This window comes from Pipra filicauda, unplaced genomic scaffold (genome assembly GCF_003945595.2).
Source record: "Pipra filicauda isolate LSUMZ 115617 unplaced genomic scaffold, ASM394559v2 scaffold353_size752799_pilon, whole genome shotgun sequence".
NCBI lineage: Eukaryota > Metazoa > Chordata > Aves > Passeriformes > Pipridae > Pipra > Pipra filicauda.
The window spans coordinates 661347-683981 of NW_024104480.1; the positions used below are offsets into that span (position 1 = coordinate 661347).

The 22635-nt window shown below is 41.5% G+C and overlaps 1 protein-coding gene across 1 annotated transcript in view; it reads left to right on the forward strand.

The window, feature by feature from the left end:
* The window catches only part of ITGA9 (integrin subunit alpha 9), a 205295-nt gene that overhangs the window by 114154 nt on the left and 68506 nt on the right, over window positions 1–22635 (forward strand). Inside the window, exon 17 of the mRNA XM_039384423.1 lies at window positions 13698–13774. Coding sequence (XP_039240357.1) covers window positions 13698–13774 — 77 coding nt within the window. The remainder of the gene's footprint in view (window positions 1–13697; window positions 13775–22635) is intronic.

Consider the following 22635-nt stretch of genomic DNA (forward strand, 5'->3'; position numbering starts at 1 on the left):
CAGTATTGCACTATATGTGAGAGAACAGTCTAACCCTGTACTCATCACTTAGACCAAAGCAGAACTATAATAGTAAAGGAGTGCATTGATGTGAGATGTCATTCAAAATGGTTTTATTTATTGGTCACCTTCATTTTAAAAGAATGCAGCTTTTACTGTAAGGCACTGCAAAATGCTTTGACTGTTCAGTGAAGAAACCTGCTTCTGTTCCTAAATGATCTGTGCTTGAAACAATCAAAAGATGATAAATAATTGTAATATCTAACTTATTTGAAGAAAAGGTTCTTCACTGAAATTTCTTAATGAAAAACATGCAATTTTGGGATGTCATTATTGGTTATTTTTTGCAAGCAAATAGGCTCAGATACTTCAAAATTAAGTAATAATGTAACTAAGCCGTTCTGAAGGATTATTTGGCCCAGGACGCAGTAATGGTTTCTATTGGACTTTATTATTTTCTTAGTTCTTATATATGCTTACCAGAAATGGCAGATTGATGTATTTTTTTGTGGTAGAAAAAGTAAATACTTATACGTCTATTGATAAATGGCTCAGCAACTAGTACAATTGTTGGATGGAGACTAGCTGCATGGAGAAGATTATAGCTTTCCAAATTAACCAGCTCGGTTTTGCTCGAACAGAAAATCTCTGATGGGTTAAGATTAGGTGGGGGGGGAAAAAAGATTCTATTTTTCAAGAGTGTATTACAAACTTTAAAACTTCCCACTCTAAGGATGAATTTCCATTAGCTTCTTTATTGCCTCTTAAATCCAGTTGCTACCTCCATCCACAGGAAAAAAACTAGTAAGTCTGCTTGCTTCAGGAAATTAATATGTATTTACTTGATTTGGCTTTGTAAGTGGTTTATACTATAACATTTATTTTTGTATACCCACTGTATGTCAACCAAGAAGAGGAGAGCTCTCCTGTCATGTACAATGGAGAATTGTTCTTAGTAGTATCCAGTAATATATCTTAGAGTTCAAAATGTGGTAGACTAGAATTCTACCTGCTCTAAATACTGTAATAAAATCACCTACTATAATGTGGATGGAGACACCATTTTGTTTTAGGAAAATATTCTTATTGGGGTTTTTTGTGCCGGTGTCTTCAGGAATTTGTAAATGGTCTGCCATAAAACCCTTTGTAAGTTAAGAGACAGAAAACGTTTAGGACTTTCTGTTCCCAGCTGTCTTACTGATTTGCAGTGAGAATTTGTGTCCATTGCTGCACCCCTGGGTGACTGAGACTGCATGTTTCTTGAACAAACTTCACTTTTTTTAAAGCAGAGATCTATTTTTTGGAAACACTTGTGTTTGAAAATCTGGCAAAGTATTTGCACACAAATTAGCTTGGTTGGCAGGTATGAGGAATTATAGAAGTATTTTCGTGGAGCTGAATTATGAACATTTCTAGTGATTTTTGGTTTGCTGCACAATAATGCCATTCTCTATTTTAAAACATGCACACCCCCCCCAGTCTCATACTGAGAACAAAGCAATGACAGATCTGGATAGGCTAAAATACATGTCCATACACACAGCATGGTCCAGGTTTGTCAGTGGTTTTTCTCCAGATCTCTTACTTTCTACAGAGGTGTGCCTCCTTGAGTCAGGTCATATCACTGCCAGCAAGCTGAGCTGTGTGTTGGAATGACATCTTGGCATTGGAACATCTTCATGCTGGCAAGCTGTTGGAATGGCTCTTGGCTTGATTTTAACCTGTGCCAACTTCTGTAAACCATTTCTAGGCATGGGTCAGGAGATAGGATATTCCTGTCTTGAGGCCAGGACAGTTAAATTTACTGATACAGCTGAAGCCTCAGTAGATTCATATAGCTGTCAGTAGCTGAATAGGTGGTAAATTTGAAGATTAATTGACTTACACACAGATATATAGGAAGTCCTTGGAGACTGCAGGGGTCAGTCTAATTGCCATGTTCCATATGAAATGTCTTGCCACAAAATTCTCCTTCTTGGGCAGGGCAAGCTCCCAAATTATCTTCTGCATTTATTTTTGCAAAAATCCACCATGGGCCACCCTTCCTACCTAATTACTATTGTTTTCTGTTTGATTGGACTGGGATTGCTGGAAGCAATAATTTATATTCCTCCCTTTGTTCTCCCTTTGGTGGTGTCTGTCTTTTGCTCTAGATGAGTTTGGTCAGAGTTGGTGCTGAACTGGCAGGGACTGGATGTTGTTCATGCCGGGAAATCTGGGAAGGACCCATCCTGAGCATGTACTTTTGCCTGGGTTTGTTTTGTGTTTGGTTGGAGGGTTTTTTGTTGGTTTTTTGGGGTTTTTTTCATGGTTGCTGTTGTTGCTGTTGAATGGCAATAATGAGGAAAGTTTTAAAAGTCTGGAAGAGTTTAACTGAACAAGAACAGCGGGTATCCAGATGTACTGTACCTCAGAAATGGTTGTAATTGACAAACTCACTGAACTAAGAATGAGTGGAAGTCAGTGCCTCTGATTTTATACATTTCTATTTGCTTGTTCTTAAGCAATGACAGGCTTGACCAGCAATTGTCCAGTTTTTTCAACTTGTAGACGAAAACCAACGTAACTGAGAATGTGTAATACATGGTTTGATCCCCAGGTTTAGATCTCATGGGCTTCCCAAAGAGCAGTAGCCAATATGTGCTAATATACACATGAACACACACAGACATAGAGACCTTGTTGTCTTGGCATATGTGCTCAGACTATATAGTGATCCCATCTTAGGTGATAGAATGTGAATTATCTGATATAGTTTACAGGTTTCTCGGATAAACAGGTAGTGAAAGGAGAGAGAAACACATACACATTTGCAAACTGAACCCTAAATTTAAATCCTACTGGCCAGTTTCTGCAGTTCAGCATTGGCATCCATTTAGTTTCCACACTGCAATGTAGGTGGAAATTGTAAGAAAGGGTGAGTTCCCACTTATGCTTGGAGCTATAATAGAAAATTGTAGTATTCTTAAAAAGCCATAGAGACAGTGACAGACTTCTAGGAGACAGGCTCCATTAACTCTGTTCATATCTTTTTAGGAGTTTTATGAAGGACCAGGAAACCTTAATTGGAACACCTAACATTTTGAGAAGATATATGATGGTATTAGTTCATTTAGTTCAGAGTACCTCAGTGCCGCAAAAGCCTTGTCCGTTCAGAGTAACATTCATAAATACAAAACCACTGAAGTGCAGGTGGATTGTAGGTCAAGACTTCCACATATCCTTCAGGGTCTAAAGGAGCTAAATGTGGACCTAAATTATGTATGATGATTTGGAGATTTTTTTTGGACATTTCCAGATGACAAAATAGGTGCCACATCTGTTTTTTAGTTTGTCATTGTTATTATGCGTTTAGATATTTAATTCCACAATTGAGTGGTGAGTAAAAAAGGGGTTTACTGTTGTGTTAAAATGTTTTAAGTATGAAAGCATCCTGAATAAAAAAGATTCATTTTACACAGTTCCAATTTTAGTAGAAGAAATAAGAAGGTTTAGAGTGGAAAATGTTCTCAAATATCTTAAAAGAACCCTCCTGAGATTATATAATTGAATTATTCTGTAGTTATCCAAAATAAATGGAAGACCATATAAGACAAGACAGGAAAATATATAGAGAAATGTGCTGCAGGAATCCATTCTACAATTGTATGGGGAGATGGGACAATTACCCTTATAGCTCTTTCTGTTGTTCTATGAATTTATAAGGTCTGAAGTCTTGTAAAATGAGGACACTATTTGGGTGATTTAAACTGTTAATAATTTAAAAAAGGAAAAATTGCCTCAGCCTGAAAGTTGAGTGAGTCACACCAGAAATCAAATAAAGCTCTGAAAGGCTGGAGGCATATTTCTATTGCCACCAATTGCAATTCTTCATCCCAGGAGAATATGAGGACAGAGATTGCATTGTTAAATACACTCACTGCTCTGGGCAATAAGTAATACATATGTTTATTAATTTATTGCTTGCTTTCAATAGCTAACAGGTTTCATGTCTGATCTTTTTAAACAGCTGTTTTCATTGGGAGTTCCTGTTCCTCTCACATTTGAATGTCCTCTCTGTTTTTTAGCTTGGTTTTAACTCTTACTGAAAGCAGGATACAGCTGAAATAGAGGGCAAATGATTGCATTTGGCTTAGATGGCATGACAATTGGCAATGTGCTAGTCATGAACCGCAGGCTCAGAATCTTAGTGAAGTGGATGAATTCCCCCTGTAGCTTTCTCCGGTTGGAGAAGTTTGACTTACATGGTTGTGCCCTTACTATTGTATAATAATTATTACTGACCAGTTTCTGTTTTCTTATGCTAATGCACTATAAAGGAACATCTGTTTTCTTTGTATGAAGACATCACAGAATCATAGAATCATTGTGTTGCAAATGACCTCTGAGGTCATTGAGTCCAACCTTTGGCTGATCACCACCTTGTCAACTAGACCATGGCACTAAGTGCCACATCCAGTCATTTCTTGAATACCACCATGGATGGTGACTCCACTAGCTCCCTGGGCAGCCCATTCTAATGCCTGACAACACTTTCAGTGAAGAAATTCTTCCTGATCTCCCTGAACCTCCCCTGGTGCAACTTAAGGCTGTTTCTTCTTGTCCTGTCACTAGTTGCCTTGGAGAAGAGACCAACACACATCTGGCTACAACTTCCTTCCAGGTGGTTGAAGAGAATGATAAGGTCAGCTCTGAGCCTTCTCTTCTCTAGGCTAAACAACCCCAGCTCCCTCAGCCACCCCTCACAGGATTTACCCTCTAGACCCTTCACTAGCTTCTCTGGATTTGCTCCAGAACCTCAATGTCTTTCTTATAGTGAGGGGCCCAGAAACGGATAGAGTACTCGAAGTGCGGCCTCACCAGTGCTGAGTGCAGGGAACAATAATTTCCCTAGTCCTGCTGGTCACACTATTGCTGATACAATTGGCCTTCTTGGCCATCTGGGCACACTGCTGGCTCATGTTCAGCTGGCTGTCAACCAGCACCCCCCGATCCTTTTCCACTGGTCCACTTTCCAGCCACTCTGCCCCCAGCCTGTTGCACTGCACAGGATTGTTGTGGCTGAAGTGCAGGATCCAGATCTTGGCCTCTTTGAACTTCATGCTGTTGGCCTTGGCCTGTTGATCCAGACTGTCCAGATACCTCTACAGAGCCTTCCTACCCTCCAGCAGATCAACACTCCCACCCAACTTGGCATCATCCACAAACTTACTGAGGGTACACTCAATCCCCTCATCCAGACATCAGTAAAGATATTAAACAGGACTGGTTCCAGTACTGAGCCCTGGGGAACATCACTAGTGACCGGCCACCAGCTGGATGCAGCACCATTCACCATCTCTCTAAGGGCCTGGCCATCCAACCAGTTTTTAACCCAGCACAGAGGGCACCTGCCCAAGCCATGGGTGCCAGCTTTTCCAGGAGAATGCCATGGAAGACCGTATCAAAGGCTTTGCTGAAGCCGCAGCCTTTCCCTCGTCCACTAGGTGGGTCACCTAGTCATAAAAGGAGATCAGGTTGGTCAGGCAGGATCTGCCTTTCCTGAACCCATGGTAACTGGGCCTGATCCCCTGTTTGTCTTGTATGTGCCATGTGATTGCGCTCAAGACAATCTGTTCCACAACCTTCCTGGGCACTGAGGTCAGGCTGACAAGCCTATAGTTCCCTGGATCCTCCTTCTGGCCTTTCTTGTGGGCATCACACTGGCCAACCTCCAATAATCTGGAACCTCCCTGGTTAGCCAGGACTGATGATAAATGATGGAGAGCGTCTTGGTGAGCCAACTCCCTCAGTACCCTTGGAGTCCCATCTGATCCCATAGACCTGTGTGTGTCCGAGTGGCAGAGCAGGTCACTAACTACTTCCTTCTGGATTGCAGGGGGTATATTCTGCTCCTGGTCCCTGTCTACCAGCTCAGGGGGCCTGCAGAGGATAACTGGTCTTACTGTTAAAGACTGAGGCAAAGAAGGCATTAAGTACCTCAGCCTTTTCCTCATCCTTGGTAACTATGCTCCCCCTACATCCAATTAGGGAGATTCTCATTGGCCCTCCCTTTGTTTTTAATGTATTTATAAAAACACTTTTTAGATTGAATTTTATCTGAGCTTTCACCTTTCTAATTTTCTTTCTACATGACCTAACAATATTCATGTACTCTTCCTGAGTTGCCTGCCCCTTCTTCCAAAGTTGATAAACTTTCTTTTTTCCCCTGAGTTTCAGGGAAAGCTCCCTGTTCAGCCAGGCTGGTCTTCTTCTTCTGGCTTATCTTTCAGCACATAGTATGGCCTGCTCCTGTGCCTTTAAGACTCCCTTCTTGAAGTTTGTCCAGCCTTCTTGGACCCTTTTGTTAATTAAGGATTGTTTCAGAGGGGACTCTCTGAACCAATATCCTGAATAGGCCAAAATCTGCCCTCTGGAAGTCCAAAGTAGAGGTTTTTGTTGACCCCCTTCTTTGCTCCACCAAGGATCGAAAATTGTCATTTCATGGTTACTGTGCCCAAGACAGCCTCTAACCACCATATCTCCCACCTGCCCTTCTCTGTTTGTAAACAACAGGCCTAGCGGGGCACCACTGCTGCTAAGCTCACTTACCAGCTGTGTCGGGAATTTATCTTCCACACGTTCCAGGAACCTCCTAGACTACCTTCTCTGTGCTGTGTTGAGTTTCCAGGAGACATCCAGCAACTTAGAGTCTCCCACAAGAACAAGAGCTAGTGTTCATGAAACATCAGCTTATACAATACTTCCTTTCATCCTGGTTGGGTGGTCTATAACAGACTCTCTGCAGCAGGATGTCTGCCTTGTTAGCCCTCCCCCTGATTGTTACCCATAGACACTCAACCTTATCATCACTATCCTTAAGCTCTATACAGTTGAAACATTCCTTAATGTACGGAGTCACCCCACCACCTCTCCTTCCTCGCCTGTCATGAAACTGTAGAATCATCAAGGTTGGAAAAGACCCTTAAGATCATCAAGTCTAACTGTTAACCCAGCACTACAGCTGTAACTACTAAACCATATCACCCAATGCCAGATCCAGACACTTCTTAAACACTTTCAGGGATGGTTACTCCACCACCTCCGTGGGTAACCTATTCCAAAACCTGACCACCCTAATAGTGAAAAAAATTTAATATGTAATATGAATCTCCCCTAGCTCAGCTTAAGGCCATTCCTCTAGTCATCTCACTGCAGGCACAGTAGAAGAGACCGTTTCCCACCTCGCTACAGCCTTCTTTCAGGTCATTGGAGAGAGTGATGAGGTCCCCCCCTGAGCCTCCTCAAGACTAAACAAACCCAGATCCCTCAGCCATTCCTCATAAGACATGTTCTCTAGTCCTTTCATGAGCCTTGTTGCCCTTTGCTGGACATGCTCCAGCACCTCAATGTCCTTTCTAAAGTGAGTGGCCCAGAACTGAACTCAGTACTTGAGCTGCAGCCTCCCCAATACCAAGTACAGGGGGATGATTACTTCCCTAGTCCTACTGGCTACACTATTCTTGATACAGGCCAGGGTGCCTTTGGCCTTCTTGACCGCCTGGTCACACTGCTGGCTCATATCGAGATGGCTGTCAGCCAGCATCCCCAAGTCCCTTTCCACTGAACAGCTCTCAGATGCTTTTCCCCAGGCTTGTAGCTCTGTATGGGGTTCCTGCAACCCAAGTGCAGGATCTGGCACTTAGACTTATTGAACCTCATGCTGTTGTCCTTAGCCCATTAATCAAGTCTGTCCAGGTCTCTCTGTAGAACTTTCCTACCCTCCCTCGGATCAACACTCACACCCAACTTAGCGTCATCTTCAAATTTACTGAGGGTACACTCTATCCCCTCATCCAGATCATCAGTAAAGATATTAAGTGAGATTGGCTCTAAAACTGAGCCCTGGGGAACACAGCTAGTAACTGACTGCCAACTACATTTAGCTCCATTCACCACAATTCTTGGGGTCTGGCCATCCAGCCAGTTTTGTACCCATTGAAAATTCTACCTTCTGCAGTGCTTGTAGCCACCCATTGCAGCACTCCAGTCTTGCGAGTCATCCCACCATGTTTCTGTGATATCAACTGCGTCATAGCTTTCCTGCTGCACAGTGACCTCCAGCTTCTCCTGTTTGTTGCCCACACTGTGTGCATTGGTGTAGATGCACTTCAGCTGGGCTACTGCTTTCACCCCCAAATCTGACATGCCTCCTCTAGGCTCATTTCTAGTGAGCCTGGTCTTATCCTCTTCTCTCTTCAAACTTAGTGCTCTGTTGAAGTCTATGTGGAGCTGCGGGAGCTTGTTAGCTAACCTTCATCCCTTGCACCATGTAGTAGCAGCACGGTTCTTTGGTTTCCCAGTAGGATTCTGCTGAACACATATCACTCCCACAGTATTGCTGCTTTTGTCATGTGTTTACTCTGCCATTCAGTTAGGCTTATTGTGGAAATCATGCATTCTCATTTTAGCCAGCACATCTGATGAAATCCTGGAAAGTTTTTCACAATAATAATTTTTTTTCTGGTGGGAATTTAAATCAGCCATTTTGTGCGTGGCTCATCAGGATATATGAATGGAACGTTTCCATGAGTAGTATAGTGAAGCATAGGATGCCTCAGAAGAATTAGTCTATACTTCTTTTTCTGTGACCATTAGATGTGTAGGTAATAGCTTTATTTTGCAGGCAGCTTGAGGGTTTAAAAACAAAATAAGTGAAGGTCTAAAATCAGGCTCCTGTATCTATATTTAGGCACAGTGAGTGAAAAGTGTATAGTGTAAAGCTATAAACAAAAAATACTTTCTAGGAAAGGTAGTGAGCTTTGCTTACAGCTCAGCACTTTTGAAAATTGGATCATATATCCTCATCTCTGAATAAGGGTCCAAGAACTCAGCTTTACCAGATGGCGTGGTTATAACCATATAGCATCAAGATCTAAAAAGTAAAGAATTATTAGAATAACAAGCACCCTTATTGAATTGGTTTTGTGCTGCTAGCCTGATCTAATTGTTAAGTCATCTCTGCACATGCTACAGGTTTTGGCGACAATTTACAGGAAATCAGAGATTGAAATACTGTATTCTTAACCCAGATTATTTTGCATAACCTTATTTTTTCTGTAGAAGTCCATGGCACAGTTTATGAAGTTGAAGGAATGGATCCTCATTTACCAAAAGCCAGGTCTACTGCTTTTTAAGGGGTGCTATCTGACTGATGTGTGAGGAAGTACTTTAACGCCTGATCTCAAGTGAATCACTGCTCTCTTATCCATGTCCATAAAATGATGTTTTCAAGGATTCTTTTGAGAATTTTGTTTCTCCTCCTTTTTCCCCCCTTCTCTTCAAGCATTGACCTTCAGCTGTCACCTTCCGTTTCTGTGAAAGGATGGGCAGAACTCTTAGAACACTAGAACACTGTTCTAGTGAACAGTGCTGGCAACCTCTCAAAGTCTTGTACACTTCAGCTACAACCTGAAATTTTCATATGCTTCCCTGAATTTTGGGAGAATGGATATCTTGAAATAATTTTTTTTCCTCTTAGTTTATTGGAAGATTTCCAGTATTTTCTGTAGGGGGTAGTGCCATAAATGCAGAGTTGGTTTTTTTTATTTTCTATATTTCCTGTTCTCTTCCCTACTTCAGAAACAGAGATGTGTTTAATTTTTGATAGCCATTGAAAGAAAGTGAAGCAGTTTAGTAAACCTGGTATGAAATCCCAGATCACCTTCCTCTGAGTACAGAGCTCTGATCATTAGCCTGAAGCCAGGCTCCTTCTTTCTTTTTTTACCTCCTAGCAACTTTCAGTAGCAGTCCATTATCAGCAAGAAGGAAAAGGAGAATATCTACGTGCCCAATACCCAGAAGCTTTGTGCTTAGGATGGCTTAGGATGCAGGAACTAAAGATTTATCCCCCTCTTACTCTCTACTACATTTACCCCTGGCCTTTACCACAAAATGTGGAATTTAATTCTTATTCCTCTCTTCAAGAGGCATAATGGGCACAGATACTTGCTTTGAGGCCCTGATGTGTCTGCCTATGTAGACATATTCCCTTCCTGATCAACTATCTTTAGATTTCTCCTTACTGTACATTTGATTATGTACAGATGTGTATATTCACTCTTTATAATGAGTGTACCTTAATGTAGGCTTTTTGACTTACCCACTGGAGGATATGAGCACTATCCATCTTTTCTAACCTCTCAGGGACATATCTATCGCATTCTTTGATCTCCCAAGAAGCATTATCTTTTTTTACTCAGAAAAGTCGCCATGCAGAACTTGAGAAAACTGTGTTTGTCCAGGAAGTTTGGTGACATGGTGAGAACTGCCCTGGAACAATTGTTCCTGAGGAACAATTTCTCTCCTCTGGGCAGCAAAGGAGAGAGTGCAGAGGGGAATCATGGACCCCAGAAACACTGCGTTTGATCTGTGCTTTGCTGTAGATCTGGTGATTTCAGGAAGTCTGACAGACTCAGTGACCATGTACTTTACATTAGTTTTGTGTTTGTACAGTGAAGATGTGTTGTAGAAGCATTGAGGTTATCCTGTCCCTGCTACTGAGCACACAAACACCTATTTTTCTTGTGGAAATGCCAGACAAACATGTGGTGGCTTTGAGATAAGAGGTGTGGCTGTGTTTTTCACTGAGGATAATTTTTGCCCTTCACCCCCCCACAGTTTTTTATGTATGTATTTCTTAATGTAAGGAAGCTTCTTGACCATCTCTGATATACATATTCAAAGCTGTGAGGTACTTGGTTCAATGTTAGTAGAATACAGTAAAATTCAATTAGATTTCTATAAAGTCACTGTTCAGAATTGTTGCTCTTCACTTTGGGTAATAGTAACAGCAAAAATTATGAACTGTTTACACAGTGCAGTGAATGTTTTACCCTACTTCCTTTTTTCAGTTATGGATAACACATACAACCCACTGCTTACCTTCTTTAACAATTTTAATATTTAAAGAGCTCTATAAATCCTCAAAACTGGTATTTTAAAGCTGCAACCAGTTTAAAGACTGCTTGGATTTAAAATTCATTATGATATTGTAGTAGGACCTGTGCCATATCCCAGGAGTGGACTCCTGCTGTAACAGCCTACAGTGTTGAGTTAGGTACAGTTTCTGGCTCAAAGAAATTGCAGTCAGTAGCCTGAGTAAGGGCACAGTAACAGAATATGTAAGTAGTGGTCACAAATTTTATGATGCCTTAAAGTGTGTTTACTCTCTTAATTCTTTAGGAGGAATTTAAACAGGCAGGAATTAGTCAATTTGAAAAGCAGAAAACAGCAAAAGGCTGAGGAAGAGAATGCTCAAATTAACAGAGAAGAAAATGGAGGAAATACACGGACTGTAAGAAGCTAGAGGGTTGAGACTCTAGAATACATACAAGAAGGGAAAGTGGAGTTGAGTCCTGGTAGACCAGGGAAATAGTGGAAAATAGCAAAATAATCCAGAGGTGTCTTTAGCCTGGAAGTGCTAATCAGTTCCTGGGCTACTGAATCAGTTGTGCCTGCATCCATGAGTCCTAGCAGCCTGTTGGACTGGAAATCCAGTTCAGCCAGCTGCTTTGAGGTGACAAAGCTCCCCCCAAACCTGAGCAGGTTCAAGATCCTCCACAGAAGCAAACAGTTGACTACAACACAGCTACAGATCTGGGGACTCATCACCATAATTTCTTTCTCCCAACCCAGTGCTATATAGGAACTAGGGTTCCTGTGATATAGTAAAATACTCTCTATGTATTTCAAAATCACTTGCTGTCTAATGCAAGCTGGAAGAAATACATGTTCAGTGATTTTAGAAAATGAAATATTTGTTAATTCATTCTGCAGAACTGTAACTATAGATTAAGTAACAAAATGGCAGGGTTATTAGATAGTTACTTAAATGTACTTACAGTACTTTATACTTTGAAATGTACAGATAATTTTTAGATCACTGTGTTCGCTTTGCCAAGATTTCTGCAATGCAAACAGGGAAACTGACAGGCAAGAATTTTTTTACAGTTTATTATTCTTTCTCCTCTCAAGGTCAAACAGTCTTTCCTATGTATAGCTACTACAGTGGTTGGGGATTAATTCTGAGGACTTTGGAAACTATACCTCTGATATGTGTCATGTTTTGCGAGGGATGCCTAGCATCTGTTCCTGTCTCAGCGCTATTCTTGTCCTTTAGTTGTGATAGTCTTTATTAAGGAGTCCTTGTTTTTAAAGCCACAATAAATTTCACTTCTGAGATTCTGAGAAAGCAAAAGGTGGGGAAGGAACGTGAAAGAGCGAAGTAAAAATAGCCCAGATGAACTGGCCACCTTCCATCTTTCTTCTTTTGCAACTCAGTGCATAGTTTGATATCTGCTAGTCCAACACCAATTAACTTTATAGAGGTCCACTCCTTTTGGGAGAGCTCTGACAACATATTAAAAGGAGAACAAGCTGCCTCCTTAGTCAAGAATCTTCCTGGAAAGGACCAGAAGTCGCTATGCCCTCTGGGCCTAAGGTTCAAGTCTTTCTCCAATCCTGATACTGTTGGGCAGAACTCTTAAAAAATGTACAAACTCCATAAATTTTTTTTTCCTACTCAGTCTCTCCAACCCTATCTGACTGTTATGTATGTCCTGGACAGATTTTCTCTGTCTTTGCATTTATGATTGAATTATATTAGGTTTGTAATTAAAATAATGAAGCCAAGACTGAAGAAAGGAACATTCATATTAAAGGAAAAGATTGGTGGATTGTCAGGTTTCCTGGCTGAACAGTGTTGGTAGCACTCATTTTGGGTGTTTCGATATATGGTAAGCTGAAGAGCATTACAATTCTGAAAGAGTGAGTCCTCCAGCCTGAAAAGTCTCACCTTATGTTCAGAAAGGTATTGATCTCTGGTCTAAACAGCAGGGGAAGGTAACCTTGATCTTGACAGCATCTGGATTTCTTTGATGCCGGGAACATGTTCATGTTCTCTTCTTTCACTTACTGGTAGCTGCCTTATTTAGCCAAGGCACACTACTACAGAGATATGCATCAGTTCATAGACATCTCATGTACTCCCCTGCTTTTTGCCACTTAAATAGCATGTCTGTATGTTGTCCCTTCATAGTTCCTAGATGATCCTGTGCAGGGTTAAGAGGACTCAATGATCCTTGTGGGTCCCTTCCAACTCAGCATATTCTGTGATTCTAAGCATTACTGGAGTTCTCAACATTGACAATGGTTCCATTATTTGAGGGTATCACTGGTATGTAACAGTCTTTGTCACTTTCTGTTGCTTGCAGGATGTCAGAAATGTTTCGTACTGTACATAAAATCTAGTGAAAATATTTGCTGTATGATTTTATTACTTGCAATTCTTAGGACTAAAAATAGTTTCATAAATACTTTATTTTCTGTTTGATTTTCATGGACCTACTTTGGGAAGAGAAATAAGAATGCCAGAAATATTGTATGAGCAGTAATTCTTGTCGGATGAGAAGTGAGAATGGATTGGGGAAAACCTCTGAGAGAGTGTAGTTTGATGAAATTTATTGTGCGGTTAGAAGAGAATAAAACCAGTTCTTATAAGGATAAGATTTGCCTCACCTTGAATTTCCTTAACACTCACACTGTATATTCCTGTATCACAGATTTTAGTGATTTCTTATTTCATCCAAGCATGTTCCTTCTTTGAACTTTGATCTTCCTCCTTTCATGCTTTAACAGTTCTTTTGTGTTTTTCACAGACTGTTTTTGAGAGGAACTGTCAATCTGATGATTGTGCTGCTGATTTAAAACTTCATGGTAAATTACTACTGTCGAGGTGAGTAGATGAACTTTTTTTCTTTCTTGCACACTAGTATACCATTCATCTTATGTTAAATGGCATTGAAATATCAAAAGACAAACACATATATTTAAGATCCAGATTAGAAGGATGGTTGACAATGATACCACTTTTAGTGCAGAAGGGTCTTGAGATGTACACAGAATCTGAACTCCTGTGGTAGTGGGCTCTAGGCACATACAGCACAGGACTCCTTCATCTTCCCAATCAAAATTGACAAAACTAGAGAAAAAAAATAGCATATCAAAGAGGGGCAGAGAAAGTAAAATTGCATGCTCAAATCAAATACCAGTGTGGACCATGTAATTTTTCAAAGAGAATAAAATACTCTTCATGACACGGTAAGAGTAAAACTGCTTGCAGAAAAGCAGTTTGTTCAAAAAGAATGTCACATGGAAAGTTGAAAAAACCCTCTGAACATGGCAAATTATCTTCTTCAATCTATCATTTTCTGTTTCTCAAATTGTAGTTTTGCTAACTTGTCTGAAATACCGCTCTGCTTTCAAATTCTTCTTCTTTGCAACTTGGGATGAGTGTCTGATTTCACTTTCTTCTGGGATAATAAACCTCATCAAATAGACCAGAGGTGAAGTTTATGTTCTGTCCCTTGTGACAGATGATCTTAGGAAAATACCTATTGTTTTGCCAGGATGTGTATTCAATTTTGGGATAAATCAGGCTAAAGCGAACACATCACTTCTGTTTCCTTTTGTGGTTTTTTTCAGATGGAAATGCTGATGTGAGTTATTTAATTGTATGCCAGAGGTTTTGCTATTTGATGGAGAAGCTCTCTGTGAAATGCTTTGGAGAGAGAGGGGAAGACACTCCCCTGCTTTAGGAAAGAAAAATAAAAAACAAACCCCAAACACAAGGAATAAGTAATAGTCAGGAGATACACATATGTTTTATATAAGTCTACAGCATGCTGTAATGGTACTTGGAAACAAAACTGAACCATAGTCAAGTCTGAGAAGTTACAGGCTTCTCCAGGCACGACTGAAGTCCACATGAATGTTTGAGCTGGATACATGTCTGTGTGGATTAGAGAAGCCAGTGAAGGATTTTGTCCTGTAGTTGAGGAACAAATAGCAAGGGACAGGTCTAAAAACTTGTCAGTGTGTAGTAATCACAGCAGTAAGAGCTGTAGTTGCGATTGGAGCATTTGGCTGTTTATATTTAGAGCTGTTATTTATGTTGTCTTGGCAATTTAAAAGCCACATCTGTCAAAAGAGCTTAGGATATTCAAATATAGTTTCTACGTTTGTCTAGCAAAATGCTGAACAAATGCTCTCACATTTTCTTTACCCAGTGACACTCTGAAGTCCTGTTTGAAATAAACAGGATGTTGTGAAATCCCTCTGCACAGTATGGGCTTTCTTTACCTAAAGGGCTCTGTAAGCTTCAGTTATTAAGAAACATAACACAATTAATGTCTCTTATGAAAACAGATTTTTTTGTTGTGTTATTATTGCCTGTAAAATTACCAAAAAACGTGCTATGGATTCTGATTTTAAACAAGTGCCTGGTAATTTTTCCAACCCTGCGTGTTTCATGCTAAATAATCCTATCACCATTTTCCCACATTATTCCTGCTTATTCTAAGTCTATGCACAAAGCAAAATTATTTTTTTTTTTTAGAAAGAACAAGAAAGGTGACTCATTTATTACTATCAGCAGTAAACATTAACTTCATTGTTAGCAATGCCTTTGTCTAAATAACCACGTCTGACTAAATTTGGTGGACTTATTATTAGAAAGAATGCAATAAATGATGCACAGATACACTGGATTGAAATAAACCAGATATTTAGGGGAAGGCAGCAGTAAGTACTGTCTCTCAGATCTGCTGCAGCTCTTTGAAGGTGTCACTGGGTCAGTGGATAGGATGGTTTGATTAAGATCTTCTACTGGGGTTTGCAAAAGACTTTTATTAAGATTTCTCATCGGGGGTTCACAAAGAAAGTAAGTTACCCAGATCTGAGAGGCATGGTGCCCTGAGTATTACTACCTAACTAAAAGGTAATCAACAGAGAAAAGGTTTAAATAGTCGATTTTGATGGTGGCGAGAACTCTACAAATGCTAGTGATATTCAGCACATTCACAAATTATATGGGAAATAATCTGCTGGAAAGTAATGATAAAGTTTGCTAATCATACTAAACTATTCATAGCAATGAAAATAACAAAGGTAAGTTTTCATGAAGTGTGTGATTAATCTGTGGATTTTACTGTTTGGGGTACTGTAAGTTCTGAGAGTGTATGAATGCTGGAAGCTGCAGAAATATATCAGCAAAATGCCATTCTGTGCTTGCCTTGCTCTTCCATATCCTCTTGCTTTTAGACATAGTTGGATACAGGGCTCTCTGCTAGATGAATTGGCTGTGTTTATGCACTTTCCTTAAATTTGTAGCGTGTTAGAGCCAAAAGCTGTTCAGGGAGCTGTATATGGCAAGGTATAGTTTTGGTCATCACTATATATGCTTTCAAATGTGTGCTGGTTAGAGCATATATGTGTATAGAAAGTCAACTCAAATTACATTATCATCAAGAGAATTGTTTGCTGAGGTCATTCTTATGAGCTTAGGATCTCTACAAGTGTTCACCTGGGATGTGTTTGAATCATTAAAATTACCAAGTTAAAAGATCACATCCAGCTTTGAAGATATGAAACCCACATACCAAATGACTAGTAGGAAAACCAGCCCATGCTGGCAAGAGTTAACTAGGTCTGCTCTAATTTTACTTTTCTTGGTATCTTGCTTCTCTTCTGAAAACTTATTCCTGTGCCCTTAAATTGGGAGCACTTTACTTTGATGAATAACAAATAAATAGCCCAGGATGTTAACACTCAAAGGGATGACCTCACAGATGGCCATTTATCCAAAGTGCTAAAACCAAACAAATCTGCATGTGTGAGTTAGAAACTTCACTGCTGGTCTGACCAGATATGATTGGGTTTCCATCATTATTTCATGGTGTTTGAGGACCTGCTACATGTTGAAACGGCACTGCTGGGCAAACTGGAATCCTCTGCTGTGAATTTGTAGAAGAGGGTAAGGCAGAACTTCTTGGAAGCAGGTGATGATAAAAAAAACGTTAAAGCCTTATAACTCTGTCTGGAGGCTTTTGCAAAGACTTAGGAAGCTGGAAATGGGATGTATTCTTCTTTTGAATGCTTCTGTTATAGTGAAAGTTGTCCTTGGAGACTTGGGCTCCAGTACATGCTTTACTGGAGTGAAGAAGACTTAGGATGCATTTATTCTGGAAAGAAAAAGGTTTTATTTCAGTTAACAGATAAAGCTCTTCAAGGCTTGTGCACCTTCATTATCATCCATTTGCATGTAAACGCATCCCAACTTCCTGAAGGGATTGTTAGACGAAGGAGCCAAACTGTTCTTGCTTGTGGCAGATGCAAGAGAGGCAAGAGTCACAGACTGTGGCTTGACAGGTTCAGAGCAGAGATATGGTAAAAACCCTCTTGCATAGGCAGTTCATGCTGCAGAGGAGTGAGACATGCAGAGATGGTGTGCTCTGCCATCCTGGGTTTCAGGACTTGTCTGGGTAAGGTTCTTGTTGACCTCATCTGTTGCTGGCAATGTACTGTGTCAAGGTGGATGAGGATGGATTTTATGATCTCTAGAAATCCCTTCCAACCAACTCTTCTGTAGTGTTCTGAGTGTCTTGAGGTAAATCCTCTCTGTAACCACAGCAAAATTGCTTGAACAAAACCAGCTCTTCTCCAACACAGAAGCATCTGCCTAGGGATGGTTAAGGGTGTCTTCCAGTGCTGTGGCTGGAAACCTGCCTGTGGGACTCTGTGTCTCTTGCTGATACCATCTCTGCTACCTGGCAAAGCAAACTGGGGATTTAACTTTCTATGGCAGACATTACGAGATGGCATGTAGAAACCCCTGCAGCGGTGTGTGCTAGTATTGCTACACATGGTCTTTCTAGTGGCTGGCCTGGACTTTCTCACAGGACTATGGGCGTTGTTAGCATAAAACTACAGATGGCAATTTAAGAATAAGGAAAAAGGGTCCATGGAATGTCCTGGGGGACTTCATGAAGGCACTGTTAGGAGAGACTGAAGGAGCAGAAGAGAGGTATTTCATCTTTCCAGTCATGACTGTTTTCAAATCCATTTTTCTTGAAGAATAAATATGTGAAGTTTTCACAGCACAGAGCAAGAGAGATGACTCACTGCCTTCCCTTCAGCAATTCTCCAGTATTAAGTCTTGCAGCTGTCATCGGAGATGGCAAAATCTGGCCTTATTCATGCAGTAATACCCTGTGGGTAGTGGTCGTGATGATTGCTAAAGGAAGAGACTTAAAAGTGTCTTAGTGTAAAGAATATCATTATGTATAGCACACAGGTTTTTGTAATGACACAACATGAAACCATAAGAGAAATAGGAATAGAATATTTTGTAATAAGCTTTATTTTTATGACCATAGTTTAGGAGAGCAGCAGGAAACCAGGTTTCCTTTCCAGCAATCCAGTACTGAAAAACAAAATGTTATGTTAGTTATTATTTTAAAACACTGTTTAATATTAAAAATATATCTATGACGTATCATGTTTGACTTCAATACCTCACTGTTTGCTTGGCATGGTAAATGTCTTCTCTATCAGGTTTCTGTAGCAACTAGCACATTTTTATTGAGCCTCTCCGAAGATTCTTAGAAACTGAACTGCATCTGTTTCCTCAAAATTTGCTGGGAGAAACTCTAAAGTGAGTGTTCTGTAGAAGTTTATACCTCCCTAGCCTTTAAAATTTCATATTCATTTCTTTGGTACTTTATAAGGGAGAAAAGCACTCTAGTCTTTTAAGAAGAACCTGAAAGTGCTGAGGGAGATCTTGTCTGATGTACCAATGCAGTTTCAGCTCCTGACCTGGTGCCTATCCATCTCTCTGACTGTCTCTCTGCAAAGGCAGTGGTAGTTATGGAGCCCTGTTTAGGCTGTAACGGCTGTAACTGAAAAGTGTGGAGAAGACATTTGAGTAGCAGTGAGGGTGTTTTTTTCCAACCATAATAAACAAGCTAGCTAAAAAAGACCAGAGCAGAATGGATGGTTGCTTCCATGAGAGATGCATCTAGGAAGGAAACCCTGCATGGCTAAGTAAATACACTGTTGGCCCTGTGTTGCAATGAACAGAGCAACTTTATTGAAAACAAACAGTACAAGAAAAAAGATGATGTTGTGACATGTCATGTAGCTGCTGTGTTCCAGCACAAGCTGTATGCATGGTATGTAAATCAGGTTGTAAGCACAGGACTATGAGCCCCCTTGGATAGAAAAAGCTGTAATAAATAATGCTATTCCTGAGAAGGTTCCAAGAGGAAGTCTGTCTTCCACCTGTTTATGTGGCATGAAGTTACCTTTTATCCATCATTAGAACAGAATTGCTTATACATTGGAGTGCTTCTGACTGATCTTTGACTGTTAGGAATAAGCAACTTGCTTTTATATGTTGAGTTAGAGCATCCTTAATGACCACCATTAATGACCAGGCTCAAATTTATATTCTTCCCCTACAGACTGGCTGGGGTTCCGGTATATACTGCTGGACACGGTTTATTTTGGAAATGTGAAGTTGATGGCAAAAGTCATAGAAAGGCAGAAATTTTCAAGTTTTTCCAAATTGTGGGTTTTATTGAGTTGAAGTCAATACTTTCAAAAGTTCTCTTGTGAAATGGGATTTTTGAGAAATGTCCTTTTCCAGTTGAAATGTCAAGCTTGTGGCTTGAGCTGTTTCTGCCTCCATTAACCAGAGAATGGACAAAACTCCAGTCTGTCAAAAATTTCATTGAGCTTGAAACATTTCCATTTTAATGAAATAGTAATTTATGGAATAAAAGTATTTTGCGGTGTCATCTGGTCAGCTCTACAGAAGGTTGTTTTTGCCTTTTTTCCGTATAATTTTCTTCTGTGACTTACTAAAGGACTAACATCGTTTTCTGCCAACATTTTTTTTGTTTCTGTGATCCCTTTTGTCTTATGTATGGCTCTGTAATTGATAAGCAGGTAAATGTGATGTTCTGGTCCCCCCCTGGTGCTGGGGGTGAGTGGTGGGTCCTGGGCTGGCTGGGAGTCCCCCAGGAGTCCCCCCCCCCCGCACCGCGTGCACAGAGTGTGCGCGGTTCAGGCCCCAGGCACGGCCGCGACAGGAGAGGGGAGAGAGAGAGTGGGGGAGCCTTGCCAGCAGTTGCTGCACGCCCGTGGAGGAGGAGAGAGCAGCTTCGGAGCACACAGAGGTTTGCTGTTCCAGGTTTCGGGGGGGAAGGGGGAGGGGGGGGACAGGGGATGGGAAGGGGTTACAGGGGAGTGGGAGTGGGGGAAAAGAGGGGAGGGGTATAGTGTGGGCCATGGGGGTCCTCTGATTGGTGGGAGGGAGAGTGGGGCACTCCTGTACGAAGTGTCACAGGTGAGCAGTGCGCCTGAAGATACATGGTAACACAGTGGAGGAAGGATATGGTCAGGATGGATAGTGGGGTTCCTTTAGAGTGATAGGGGTCCCAACCAAGCTGGCGCCTTGAAAGGCACCCCAGCGTTGGATATGTATGGGGGCCAGAACGGTTTGTCTGTTTGTTTGTCTGTTTGGTTTTGGCTCACCTGCGGCTACTGCCCAGGTTTGGCATGTTCTGGATATATTTGCTTTGCTCTGTTACGTCCTGAAAGGGTGGGCAGGACAAAGGGTTGTTCCTGGGTATCTCCTTATGATTGTATATAAATAGGTGATAGTAAAGTAGAAAATGTAAGACTTGCCCAAACCGTTCTAACAGGAACGTAGCCTGTGTGCCCCTATGTGGTTGCGAGCTATGCTGGCGATGGTACATGCCTTCGGTGGGGTCACCCATGCCAGACAGGTCAAAACAGCAGGGTCAGACACAATAAATCTGTAGGCAGGATTGAGCTCGTTAACCTTCTGGCAGTCATCCTAGGAGAAGGACAACTCTAATCCCAAACCCGGGCAGATGGAGCTCGCTTAGCCCTGTAAGGCCATCCATCTAAGAGAACGTCACTCTAATCAAACCTACGTCCTGAGGACCTCGCTGCCACTGTCCAAGGTTGCTCGGCCCTGGCAGATGAACCTCAGGATTAAAGGGTGGATTCAGTTCTGCGCATACTGCATCTCACCTAAAAATCCATTGCGCAGGCTTGAAGGCTTTTCCCACGTGCAAAAAGTCCTGTAGTGACGGGCGAGGGTCGAAACAGCAGGTGAAAGGTGCACTGGAAGCCGCAGACCCAATCCTGCATGCAGGCGGTTCAGGATATTGGTCATTTGAGACTGACCGGAGATGACAGTCTCTTGGGGCAGCACCCTGAACGACCAAGCAGCCTTTTCAAGGACAGCACTGCTTGCTCCACTTGGAGAGGGGCCTAGAAAAGGTGGCCTAAACAAAGCTCATCTCCACTTTCACCCGATTGGTTAACTGCAGACCAACAGACATCTTCTTCCAATGCGGTCGCACAAAGATCGAAAGACAAAGGCATGCACCTACCTCCAAAGGTGTACCTAAATTAACTCTAGCATGTTGGAACATCAGAAGCATGCTTGATTCTGCGGATAGCGGATGTCCTGAGTGATGTTCTGCCCTAATTGCCCATGAGCTGGCCCGTCTCAACATTGACATTGCTGCTCTCAGTGAAGTTCGCCTTCATGAAGAAGGCAGCCTAAGAGAACATGGTGCCGGTTACACACTCTTTTGGTCAGGTAAGCCCAGAACCGAAAAACATCTCTGAGGTGTCGACTTCATGATCAAAAACTCTATTCTTCCCAAACTCGAAAATCTACCAACAGGTCACTCTGACCGCATTATCTCCCTATGCCTTCCACCCCACAACAAACAACACGTTGTCGTCTTTAGTATATATGCCCCAACTCTCCAAGCTGACCCTGCCGAAAAAGATAAATTTTACGCTGACCTGCGCCGCCTTACCCAAAAGATGCCTGCAGATGATAAGATCATTATCCTTGGTGATTTCAACGCCAGAGTAGGTAAAAATTTTGAAGCCTGGAAAGGAATATTAGGCAAGCATGGTGTTGGAAACTGCAACGATAATGGTTGACTTCTGCTAGAATTCTGTGCGGAGAAACAGCTCATTGTCACTAATACTATCTTCCAGCAGAAAAATAGTCTGAAGACAACCTGGATGCAACCCAGATCTAAGCATTGACACCTCATCAATTATGTCTTGGTGCAACGGAGAGATGTCCGCGATGTCCTCCATACCCGCGTGATGCCCAGTGCAGAATGCCAAACAGACCATCGACTTGTGCGCTGTAAACTCCACTTCAATCTCACACTCATCCCAAAAGGCGCAGTATCCCAAGGAGAAGACTCCAAGTTAACAATCTCCAATCAGCCACAGTAAGAGAGAAATTCCAGGCTAACCTTCAAACTTAGGCTCGAAAACCATTCCACAGATTCTGCAGATTCCTCCCCTGAATCATCTTGGCACCATATTAAAAACAGCATCCTGCAATCCTCTGAAGAATCCTTAGGGTTCTCCCCCAAGAACAAGGACTGGTTTGATGAAAACAATCAAGAAACCCAGGACTTGTTGAGGAAGAAGAGAACCACCCACCAAGCACACCTTACACTGCCTTCCTGTCACGCAAGAAAAACAGCCTTTCGTCTTGCATGCAGCAAGCTCCAACAGAAACTCCGTGACATCCAGAACAAGTGGTGGATAGATCTAGCTGTAAAAACTCAATTATGTACAGATACGGGTGATCACAAAGGATTCTATGAGGCCCTGAAAACAGCATACGGGCCTACATACCAGGTACAAAGCCCTCTACTCAGTGCTGATGGGCAAACACTTCTG